Here is a 12,286-nt window from a genome sequence, read left to right on the forward strand (position 1 = left end):
ACTTGCTTTAGGAAAGAGAAGTTAAATACAAACCCCAGGCGCTCCGTGGTGGTTGACTGAGATTGCCCCCTAGAGGCTCATATTTTTGCATGCTTAGTCCTCGTTGATGAACTGTTTGGGAAGGATAGGAGGCGTGGCCTTGTTGGAAGAGGTGTTCCAGAATTTTAAAAAAAAATCTGAAATTTTTCTGGCCCAAACCCCTGGTAAGGAACACTCAAAATATATTTTTTTGAGGCGAATCTGCCTTTTAGAAAGTGTTTCTCATCTGAAACTGCAGGCTAGAGTATAAACCCCATACAAAACCCTCTGACTCCTAGGCACCGTTAAGTGTATTAATTTTCCCAATAGGCTGGCTCGTTGTGGAACCTTGGTCTGCTCCCACAGACTACTGCCCACACAATGGCTAGCAGTCTGTGTTTCATTAATAGAGAAAGTAAACTTAAGAATCTAAAAATAACTGGATTCCCTTTTGCTTCCCAACAGATCTCAGATGGATTTTTTGCCCATTTTTATGCCATTTGTGAGCATGTAAGCCCTGTGTTAGCCTGGGGCTTCTTGGGCCCTAGGAATTCTCTATATGACTTGTGTTGCTTCTTTAAGGTATGTTCAGCCATTGAATCAAACAAAGTTGTTTACTTTTGTTTACCATATATGAAGTTATAAAAATCACCTAGCCTCTGTATTTAAGTGCCAGTATTAAATTGGTTTCATTTTTAATACGAATGCTAATGTAATGGACCAGTGCCTGAGAGAGCGGACACCCCGCTCTAGATTCCGTGTGTCCACCTTTCCTGTTAGGGTCTTGAACAGTGTTGCCATGTTACAGCGGTGCCTGTGTGATGTTGTGGTACAGAACTAAGTTCTGCACAAGTGATATGAATGTTGAAATCCAAGTTATAAGAAATCACATGGGAATTTAAAGTGTGTCCTCATGTCAGAAGTTGGTGTTTGCCAAAACATTTGTTAGAGCTCACTGCAAAATGTTCCAGCTGACAAAATGCCAGGGAAAACCTCTGCTGGGCTGTGTTGTGGTGGCTGAGGCTCCAGAGACAAACAATTAGATGAGCATGAATTTGAGAGCTTGCACGCCTCATGGTGCTGGGAATTGTTTCTAAGTTTCTGTTTGCTTTAGTAATACAATGTTTGTATAATGATTTAGGAAGTATTTATCTTACTGTCGTTTGGAAGTCATGACTTCTAGTCTCTTAGCCTTCCAGCTGTGAAGGGTGTGTTGCAGTGGGAAGAGTGGAGTTGGTTAGATGGTCTTGAGTCCTCCAACTCCTGCCTCCTTCCTAGCTCTAGACGGGGCACTAGGATGCTGCTGGCCTGTGACCCGCAGTGACTCTGTGATAGCCCCCTAGTAGTCTTGGCACACGGTTCCTCGAGGAGTAATAGTTGATGTCGCTGGGTTTTCTCTTTGCAGTTCACTCTCCCATCACTTCAGAGTAGTGGAGGTTAGGATTTAGCAGTCTACAGCTCACATTAAATGCGCTTTTGTGTGAGTTAATTCACTGAAATGAAACTCTTCAAGGCCTGCCACTGACTGTAGACATGAAACTATTATTTTTCATTTATGTCTTTTTTTTTAACAGAAAAATATACATTTAAAAAGTATTGTGATGGGCTGGAGAGATGGCTCAGTGGTTAAGAGCATTGCCTGCTCTTCCAAAGGTCCTGAGTTCAATTCCCGGCAACCACATGGTGGCTTACAACCATCTGTAAAGAGGTCTGGTGCCCTCTTCCGGCCTGCAGGCATACACACAGACAAAATATTGTATACATAATAAATAAATAAATATTAAAAAAAAAAGGTATTGTGATTATTGAGAGTGGTTCCTTTTTCTATACCTGTGTGGCCCAGGCTTAGAGGTGGCCGAGAGGAAAGGCTGGAACACAGCCCCTCACAGTTACCCAGTGCTTTCAGTGCATCTCATGGTCCCTCTTTTGCTCACTGTGCCAGCTCTGGTGGTAAACAGGACGTGATGGTGCACGTTTTTAATCCCAGCACTTGGGAGGCAGAGGCAGGCGGATCTCTGAGTATGGGGCCAGCCTGGTCTACAAACTTCCAGGACAGCCAGAGAAACCATGACTTTTGGGGGGGGGGGGGGACAAACAAATGAGAAACAGGACAAGTAGCATTTGCCCAAATTTTGCAGACATAGAAAACAACAATCAGAATGATCAAATAACTTGTTCAATGTTCTTTGCCCATGAGGTGTGAAACTAAGAACTGAGGTGTCTGTTGCAGTATTAGCAATTCATGGATGTAACAAATTGTGGTTTAATAAATACCAATTTCTTGTATATTCATTTTTCAGAATCAGGTTCTTTTCTTTCTCAAAGACATCTTTGACTTTGAGAAGGTGCGCTATTCGAGCATCGACGCCTTGGCGGAGGACCTGATGCACTTGCTCATCCGCCGCACAGAACTGCTGGTCGCCTGTCTGGGCGCGGATGCCCTGAGGCATGCCACCGCTTGTACTAGTGCACACTGCCATGCTGTGCCCACCCCACTGTTAGAAGCCAAAGTACAGTGAGTACAGAAGAGGTGTGAGCGCTGTCCGGATCCACAGAATCGATGCTGCGGACTCAGGGAGGAAGAAAGAAAGAAAGTCTCAAAGAATGGGTGTTGCGCTGGACTTCTGCAGAGATTCTGTCATCGAGCCCACGTGATATGTCCCGTGCGACTCTTTCATAATCTTTAGGTAATAATTTGAGTTGTGAAACGTTGCATAATTTGTGGCTGTTGCTTGCACTGCAGCCAATACATAGGGGTTCATTAATTGTCTCCACATTGTCTGGAATGTCCAGTGTCATTCTCAAAATATGCCTCGATGCTTTGCACCCTGAAAATACACTAGCCCAAGACCACTGTGGTTCACGTGTGCAGGAGTTTATGACTTCTAGTGTCAACATATCTAACTTTGCCTGAAGCGTGTTCTTAACTGTCAAGTTACTTCTTAGTTTAGTCAAATGTAGGCAGTAGTGGTGGTTGGCTGTGCTGTTTGCCTTATTGCTTGTATATTTGCTTTGTCTTTGAGTCAAGGGAATTGCAACCCCTGGGGATTGGCGTGCAGAACTAAAATGGAGGAGGCCAGCAGTGCACAGGGTGCAGCTTCTGGAGGACCGACCGCCCTCGTGTCCAGAGGACACACTGTTGTCCGCTGGGTTGTAATGCACCCAAGGACTTTTAGCTTTTTATAAATTGGAACAATTTCCCTTAGGTGAATATTAAATTTAAAATTATAATCTATTTACAAAGAAAAAAATAATTATCCTCTTTTAAATGAAACTATGAACTTAAGGTGTTAAACCTGGTAGAATCAAATAACTTCTTTCTCTGTCCACAAAGCAAACTTAATTCCCCACAGAGAGCAGAGCACACTGGAAGAGTGCCAACTTATGCCCATGTTTTAAAAATACTAGTTCTCTCTGAGCTTGTGTTTTAAAGGCCTTTTCCTCAGAAATTGAACACAAATATTTTCAATGATATGGGAGTATATTTTGTATCCTTAAAGATAAACATATGAACAAGTGGCAAAGCAGATTATACATGTTCAGACCTCATGAATTTTGCTGTAAGATCAGGTCCCACTTGCTCATTGGATCGGTTTGTTGACTTGAAGTCCTAGAGTGGGCTGCATTCGTTTTCAGAGTGAGTTATACAGAAAGATCTGAAATGCATTCTTTAAAAATGCATTTTTAGATTAAAGTGCCTAGATTAAGGTTAATGATAAGAAAAGATAAAAAATAAGTATAACTTTTTTAAGCCTTTATATATCCATCATAGTTATGTGCAGTAATCATAACTTGTAAAGTGTTGACTTGTGCCATTTGCGTGTCTAGGCTGTCAACACCTTGCCGCCTTCTGCACCACTTTTTACTCCCCTAATTCCCTGTTTGTGATTCTCACCAGTGACGAGTACCAAATGCATTCTGCCCTGCTTCCCTTTGTACTTACTTTATCTACCTTCCGAGATGTCAGCAGATGTGAGTGACCCCGTGCGCGTGCCTACACATTCCGGTTGCTGCATAAGCAAGACAGTTATGGATTGTATTAGTTAACTCACTCTCACTGGAGAGCTAGATGTTTTGTGCTGAGGTTTTATAAACAGAGCTGTAAGGGAACTTTGTTTCGGGGGGAAATACTGATGGAAGACTTGCCCTCTGTAGCAACAGCGCTGCTACAACGTGAGATCATCGTGGGTGGATGGCCTTTCCAAAAAGCGTTTGATTTTCCCTGCTTTTAATTTCAATTAAAAACAATAAATGCCCATCTTCAAGAAGGGCTTGGTTTGGCTGGGAGGCGGCAGTGCACGCCTTTAACCCCAGCACTCAGGAGGTAGAGGCAGGTGGTCTTTGTGAGTATGAGGCCAGCCAGGACACAGAGAAACCCTGACTCAAAAACTGAAAAGAAAGGGTTGGGTTGTCCAACTGAAGTACTTAAAGTCGATTAGTTTCTGGTGAGCTCATTAACAGGCACACTCACCAGATACTTTCTTTGTGGCCTTTGACAAAAGAGATAATAATGACCTCGCAAGATTTTGGGGTAATAAAAATAGGAGAAAACTCTTTGGGGGGGATCACGGTGGGGGGGGGGTTAACTTTTTAAAGGAAAATGTCTTTTTAAACAGAACATCTCTGACTTAACTATTGAAAATACTTGAGATATATACACACCAGTTTTCATTTGCCTTAAAATTAAACAGAGTAGCGATGCTTTACAAAATAAAAATAAAAGACCAGACTAAGCTAGAGCCGGGGGCGGGGACAGTTAATGGGACTCATGGCATTAACTGAAGGCCGCCTGTCATTCCTCCACATGCTACGTAAGAGGACGGCGTGAATCCCAAGAAAAACCTTCCAGAAAGAAAGGGGAAACATTCAGTTGATTTATTTTCCTTTGTTTCTCTCTGTTCTTGTTCAGCTAAAAGGGTCGTCATTCCTTACCGGAGGTTAAAAATATGTTCAAGAAAGTTTTCTGTTCTGTTAAAGTCAGCTCCAAAGACCTGTATCTGTCTCCTGGAGGAATACTTATCGTTTGTATCTGTTCGCTGTGATTATTGACTTGTGGAGTTAACTGGGTATAAAAATGTATTTACAATGTCTCCTTGCTTTAAGATGAGTGATTTCTACTTCAGTCCCTGCAGTTGGCCTAGGAATGAGAAAGCAAAGCAAGGCTGACAAAGTGGAGGTGAGCCCCCCCATGGCCTGTCACAATCAGAACTGTAAGTTATGTTCAGAACTCGTTTTTACCTTCAGTGTGAACATGGACTCAGAAATTAATTGGACTATAATTTCAAACTGACTATAAGGATTAGGCTAAGTTGAAATCTGTGAATTTTTTAACCAACAAATATGTATGTGAGACATAGAGTTTATATAACCTGCGGTAAATGGACATGTGATCCCTGGCTGATGTCAGCATATCTGTTTCTTCAGTGTAGGAACTGGACTCATTCATCTGTGTAAGAGTAAACCACCGCGGGAGAAGCCAGCAGCACTGGTCCCGTGCAGGCGCTAGGATGAGCATGTCAGTTCTGGCCAAATAAAAAAGTGATGGTATCTTGGTGATGTGCTAGCTGTCTTAAGTAAGGTTTGATACAACTGTGAGGCCACGGTGGCCTCGGTAGGCTGCCCTTTGACATAGTCCACATCTGGAGGCTGAAACAGGACTCTGGGAGCACTCAAGTCAAGTATAACATATTACCAAATGTCTGTATGTGCTAACATGGAAATAAAGTAGTATTGCTATGGATAAAGTCCCAGCATCATGTTTTGCTTAAAACATTTCAATGAACAAAGCCATCAAGAGTGTAAGCTCCCGGGCTGGTATGACCGCACCATCCCTCACCATCAGTGAGTCTGTTTCCAGGGCAGGATGATGTGGGAGTGTCATATGTCAATCTGTTGATTTCATTGGTTAAATAATAAACAAACTGCTTGGGCTCATAGCTTAGAACATAGGTGGATGGAGTAAACAGAACAGAATGCTGGGAGGAAGAGGAAATGAGGTAAGACGCCTCAGACAGAGACGGACAGCTCTGCTCTCTGGAGCAGAGACGCCATGCTCCCGGCTCCTGGGCAGACACACGCGATGAAGCTCCGACCCAGGATGGACATAGGTTAGAATCTTCCCGGTAAGCTGTGCTACATAGAATATTAGAAATGGGCTAGTCCAGATGTGAGAGTTAGCCTAGAAGAGGCTAGATAGAAATGGGCCAAGCAGTGTTTAAAAGAATACAGTTTCCGTGTAATTATTCCGGGGCATAAGCTAGAGCTAGCCGTGCGGGCAGCCAGGTGCCGGGGACGCAGCCCACCGCTCCTATTACTACAGCAGGAGACCAAACCCAGGACTCAGCATCTTAGGCAAGCGCTCCATCAGGAGCTCCTCACCCTGCTCCTGGATTGTTAAGGTTCTTCAGTTTGTTTAAGGGAGTCTTATGTAGCACAAGCTGGCTTTAAACCCTGGATTCTCTTGCCTCGACCTCCCAAGCACCAGGGTTCCTGTTGTATTTAACTTGTTAAGTATATGAACTGAAATAGATTATTTGGTAACCAGGTCACACGAGAGCACACAGAGGTGCATGGTGAAGGGCAGTTCTACACTGGCTCTGAGGGCTCACTTGGTTCCTCCTGTCATCATCTGGCTAGGCCTTTGTCAGCTCGTGTGTCCTCTTTGGTTCTCCTGGCTAAACTTAAGGTCTTGGCACTTGAAAAATCTTACAGAATTCTTTTTTGTTTTGTTGTGTTGTTTTCCTTTGCTTGTTATTGTTTTTGTTTTGAGACAGGGTTTTCCTGTGTAGCAGTGGCTGTCCTGGAACTCACAGAGATCCGCCTGCCTCTGACTCCCAAGTGCTGGGATTAAAGGTGCGCACATCTCGCAGACCTGTGACGTGTGTTGAAGCCCCTCCTTAGGCCTCGCCATGTCTGTCATTACTCCAGGTTACATCTCTGGCTGTGATCTTGGTGGCTGCTCATTCGTCTGCCTCTGCCCTGCTCTTCCCTTTGTGGGCCTCCCCTTCACCAACTCCTGTCTCTGTGCTGTCTTCCCTGTGGCTCGGACTCAACTTTTGACATCTTTTTTTTTCTGCAGTGTTTCTTCATAGTTCCTGTAGTCTTTAATATTTTTTAACTCCTTTATGGAATCTTTGGGGGTTTCACATCATGTGCCCCAATTCTGTTCACCTCCCTGTCCCCCCCCATAGCCCTTCTCATCTCTGTTGCATCCCCCCATGAAAGAAAACAAAGTAAGCAAAGAAAAGCAAGAATTAAACACCCCCCCCCCAATAAACCAAAACAGAACAAAAACCACACTAGAAACAGAAAAATCTCTGCTGCTCCTCTCCTGCCTCTCTATTACCTCTTCATCCCGTGGCCTTGGAGACTTCCGTGGGTCATGCAGTATACCCCTTTGTCCCACCAGCTTGACTGGAAGCTGCCATTTCTTGCCCTTTGTTCCCTTGCTCTTCTCTGCGGTCTCTGATCCTGCTGTACACATTTTGGGGCTATTCAGGTTCTTTGGCTTTTCGTACATCAAAACAGTAAAAAGCCTGCAGTAACCATTCGGGCAAAGAAGCGCTGGATTCCAGGACAGCAAAGAGAAAGAGCCCGCCTTCCTGATGGCGCTTTTCATCCTTTACTTAAAAGCCGCAGCAGAGTAACTGCGACGTCAAACATCACCTCAGCATCCCGCTTCTAACTGCCCGCATGTCACCCAAAGCCTCCACAGGCACATTTATATATAGGAAGTTTCAGAGCTTGGTAATTTGCTGTTTGAAATAACACGGCGGTACGTGAACACAGAGCCGCTTTGCCATGCGCAGTGCTGGGGAAAAGCGGGTCCTACAGCCTTGCCGATGCTGCTAAACCTCCTTAAGATGACGGAGCCTGAGAAGGCGCAGCGCTTACATGGCAGGAGCAGGCGACAAAGCGTTCATCTTCCCTCTGCCCCTTCATTATTTTTGATACAGGGTCTTATGTGTTGACCAAGGCCTGTTGCAAATTCCTGGGTTCAGGTGATGTTCAGCTCCCAGAGCCTCAGCTTGCCTCCCAGTAGGCACTTGTCACAGCTGTGTGAGGAGTGTCACACAGTTTAACACCAACTAACACTCGCTGCTTTGAGGGTTGGTGGACCCCAATGGATGTCCGGCCTGCTGCTTCTGAATCAAGGTCTCTCCTAAGGTTGCAGGAAACTAAAGGCTCAACTGGGGATAACGGATTTGCATTTGCCGTGCTCCTCAGAGGTTCCTGTGCTGGAAGCTTCTCGCGTGGCACTGTTGAAGTGATTGATAGAACCTTCAGATGGTGATGGGCCTCACGGAAATCAGTGAGGTTGTGCGGCCCCACCCTCCGGGGGTCAGTGCTGCTGATAGGCTTGGTCAGCATGAGTTACTTCCCTGAGAGCACGGTGCTCTAAAGGAGCACACAGGACTCCCTGTTCTGCAAGCCACCCTGTGGTACAGCAGGGGGTCCTCACATCCATGCCAGTGTCAGCCAAGTTCCCAGAGTTATGAGCCAAATAAATTTAAAAATGTTAGCCCGTATCAGGTGTCTGTGATAGCAACACAAAATAGTCTGAAGGCTGGGAGATTGGCTAACTCTGCCCTGCTGTCAGGAGGCCTGTCCATTGCTGACTGTCAGCAGGGGAAATAATTCCTTATGGACTGAGCTCTCAGCAGTGTAGGGATAAGTCCCGCCCCTTAGGGGGCGTGTTCGCCTCGGGCTAATGTCTGCCTATAAATTTGGCGAGCAAGCTCCGAGCGCTCGCTTCTGCTTTCCTGGTCTCCGCGGGAACGGTGGTTCTGTAAGTCTATTTCTACATTAAAGCTATATATATATATATTTTTACTCTCTGTCTGCATTCGTTTACGCCGCTACATTTTGGCGTCCAACGTCGGGCTATTTTGTCCCCGACTCAAGCGGGTAGCCCGCTACCTAACACAGCACCCTCCCGGGTGCTGTTTTTCAGTTCGTGACTCCGGCCCCAGTGCCGAGTCCGAGCCCCACTCGGCGACACAGGCCCATTCTGCCTGCCTTGGCTAAGTTTTGCAGCGGAACCCCACTGCCTGAATTAGCAGAAGCTCAAGTACTTGCGGTTTTGCAACAAAAGCTGCCACAGCGTCAGATTTGGTCTGTTACAAAGTGACTTGGCCGGTTGTGGTGGCGCACGCCGGTAGGATTTGCTGAAGGAGGCAGAGGCAGGAGGATCACAAGTTTGAGGCCGGCCAGGCAGTGGTAGAGCACGCCTTTAATCCCAGCACTTGGGAAGCAGAGGCAGGCAGATCTCTGTGAGTTTGAGGCCTGCCAGGCCTTGGTAGTGCACGCCTTTAATCCCAGCACTTAGGAGGCAGAGACAGGCGGATCTCTGTGAGTTCAAGGCCAGCCTGGTCTACAAGAGCTAGTTCTAGGACAGGCTCCAAAAACACAGAGACCACCACTGGCAGGAACCGATCTTTGCAGGTAAAAAAATTTTCTTTTATAAATAAAATGTCTGAACACATTACTATTCAAGAATTTAATGATTTTTTTAATTGTACCATGTGGGAGATTTTACAAGAGATGTCTATCACCCCACATATATGGATCCTTCTGGGATTCGTAGTTTTCATTGGCACCAAATGGTTTGATAATAGAAATATGATAAAGTCTTTACGAGACGAATCCAGGATTCTTAAGGTAGAGATTGAACGCTTAAAAACAATTGAGAATGATAACAATCTTCTCAAGAATCAGTTTGAAGTTCTCCAGGCTGATAACAATCTTCTCAAGAATCAGGTTGAAGTTCTCCAGACTGATAACAATCTTTTCGAGAATCGGTTTGAAGTTCTCCAGGCTGATAACAATCTTCTCAAGAATCAGGTTGAAGTTCTTCAGGCTGATGTTAAGGAGAAATTCATTACTATGGAAGAGGGAACAGCTGATCTGGACCATAAGATTCAGTCCCTTTCTGTAGGAAATGAAACATTAACTGAGAGAATCAAAACTGCTGAATGTGACAATCGGATTTTGTCTAAAGCTTATGACAGATTGACGGAAAGATTGTCAATACAAGAAGGCACGGTTTATGCCATAAAAATTATGTCCAAAGATGAGATGTTATCTCTAACGGACAAACTTCATATTTTAGAATCCTCAATGAAGGCTTTGGAACATAATTCTGGACAGGAGATTCAGACATTGCAGAAAGCAATGGTGAATAGAATTGAAAAGATTGAGGAATTTCTAAATTCTGATGAGGAAGAGCAAAGGGTAGAAAGGAAAATTTTAACTACATCTGTGGGTAAGTCTCTCCGGGACAATTTCCACAAAGCTCTACCTACAGCTCTACCTGCCTTTCCAGTAATAACAACAGAGAAGGTGATTGGTTCCAAAAACCCTAGGGTCATCAAGGAGGATACATGGGAACCTGTGCGTATGAATGATCTCAAGGAAATAAAACAGGCTGTCATGACTTTTGGGATGCAAGCCTCTTTTGTTAAGGAGATGCTAAGATCTTGGGCCACGACAAGCAGAGCAACCCCCTCAGACTGGCTCCAGCTGAGCTCTGCAGTACTGGAGAGTGGACCGCAATTGAAATGGAAATGCTTATTCAGGCAAGAGGCTAGACTCTTAGAACAGCAGGAAAAAGCGAAGGGAATTGACATTTCCCTAGATCAAATTCTAGGTGAAGGGCTCTTTTCTGATCCTCAGGAACAAGCTAATTTGGATGAAAACACACTCTCCATGTGTACTACAGCAGCCTTAAGGGCTTGGGACAGGGTACAAGACCCAGGACAGAGAATGGAATCATTTGTCAGAGTTAAACAGGGTCAGAGAGAACCCTTTAGTGACTTTTTACAAAGATTAACTAAGGCTGTACAAATAGGAATATCTGACCCAGAAGCAAGACGTATAATGATTGAGTCTTTGGCTTATGAAAATGCAAATGTGGAATGCAAAAGGATTTTGGGTCCTTTAAAGCTCAGATCAGCGCCGTTGGAAGAATGGGTCTTGCATACACTCAATGTTGATACATTTGATTATGGCACTGAAGCATGGGTAGAAGAAGCAATTTCCAATGGTAAAAGGAGACACCAGAATACCAAATGTTTTAATTGTGGAAAAATGGGTCATATTAAAAGGAATTGTAGACAACGGATTTTCAGAAATAATAATAATAATAATAATAATGCATCTTTCAGAAATAATAATAATAATGCATCTTCTAGAAATAACAGAAATAGGAGGACTCAGCCTTCAGGTTTATGTAGAAGATGTGGAAAGGGCAGACATTGGACGAATGAATGCAGGTCTACAAGAGATAGACAAGGCAACCTGATACAGCCGGGAAACGTGAGAGGGGGGGCCTCACAGGCCCCCATGGCAAACATGGTTCAGTCATATCCAGTTTCTGCAGAGAACGTGCCTCATCAGGACAATTAGGAAGCCCCATGCCTACTGTTACAAGCAATAATGATCAGAAAGATAAGTTACGTGTGTTTTGGCAAACTTCTATAAATGATCAAAGACCTAAACTGAGAGTGTGTGTAAATGGCATTTTTATTACTGGCCTGCTGGACACAGGTGCTGATGTAAGTATCATTACCCCAGAATCTTGGCATCCGTATTGGCCTCTTCAGAATGTAAATGTTCAGCTCCTGGGAATTGGAACCCTATCTCGAGTAAGGCAGAGCACGAGATGGGTTGAATGTATAGGGCCAGAGGGACAAATAGGAAAATTAAAGCCATATGTAGCCAATATCGCAATGAATTTATGGGGTCGTGACCTATTACAACAATGGAATACTGAAATTAACATTCCTGCTAAATCTAGAGCCTATATTTCTGAGAATAATATTAAAAGATATTACAAACTGAGAAAACCGGCCATTCGGGCTGTAAAAGAACAAGCAATTGATGTCCCTTCAGAGATACCAACAGCCTTGCCTCTAAGATGGTTGACTGAGAAACCAATATGGACAAAGCAATGGCCTTTAGCTGAGGAAAAGTTACAGGCTTTAGAACAGCTGGTACAAGAACAATTAGATGCTGGACATATAGAAGAATCTACCAGCCCTTGGAATTCTCCTGTATTTGTGGTTAAGAAAAAATCAGGTAAATGGAGAATGGTGACAGATCTCAGGGCCATCAACAAGGTTATTCAACCTATGGGCCCTCTGCAATCTGGAATTCCTTTGCCCTCTTTATTACCAAAAGGATGGCCTCTCATAGTTATTGATTTAAAGGATTGTTTTTTCACTATACCTTTGCAAAAAGAAGATAGAGAAAAATTTGCCTTCACAGT

The 12,286-nt window shown here is 44.2% G+C and overlaps 1 protein-coding gene across 2 annotated transcripts in view; it reads left to right on the plus strand.

Moving 5' to 3' along the window:
* Nucleotides 1-5,931, plus strand: part of Miga1 (mitoguardin 1) — a 51,967-nt gene extending 46,036 nt beyond the window's left edge. Inside the window, exons 16-17 of one of the 2 annotated variants that reach the window (XM_041652969.1) lie at nt 484-600; nt 2,319-5,925. In XM_041652969.1, coding sequence (XP_041508903.1) covers nt 484-600; nt 2,319-2,537 — 336 coding nt within the window. In that variant the 3' untranslated portion in view covers nt 2,538-5,925. Of the gene's footprint in view, nt 1-483; nt 601-2,318 lie in introns of both variants that reach the window. The other variant, XM_041652959.1, reaches the window with a different exon arrangement.
* The last annotated feature ends 6,355 nt before the right edge of the window (nt 5,932-12,286 follow it).

This window comes from Microtus oregoni, unplaced genomic scaffold (genome assembly GCF_018167655.1).
Source record: "Microtus oregoni isolate MIOR12 unplaced genomic scaffold, Mior012 000000F_ref0000247, whole genome shotgun sequence".
Classification (NCBI taxonomy): domain Eukaryota; kingdom Metazoa; phylum Chordata; class Mammalia; order Rodentia; family Cricetidae; genus Microtus; species Microtus oregoni.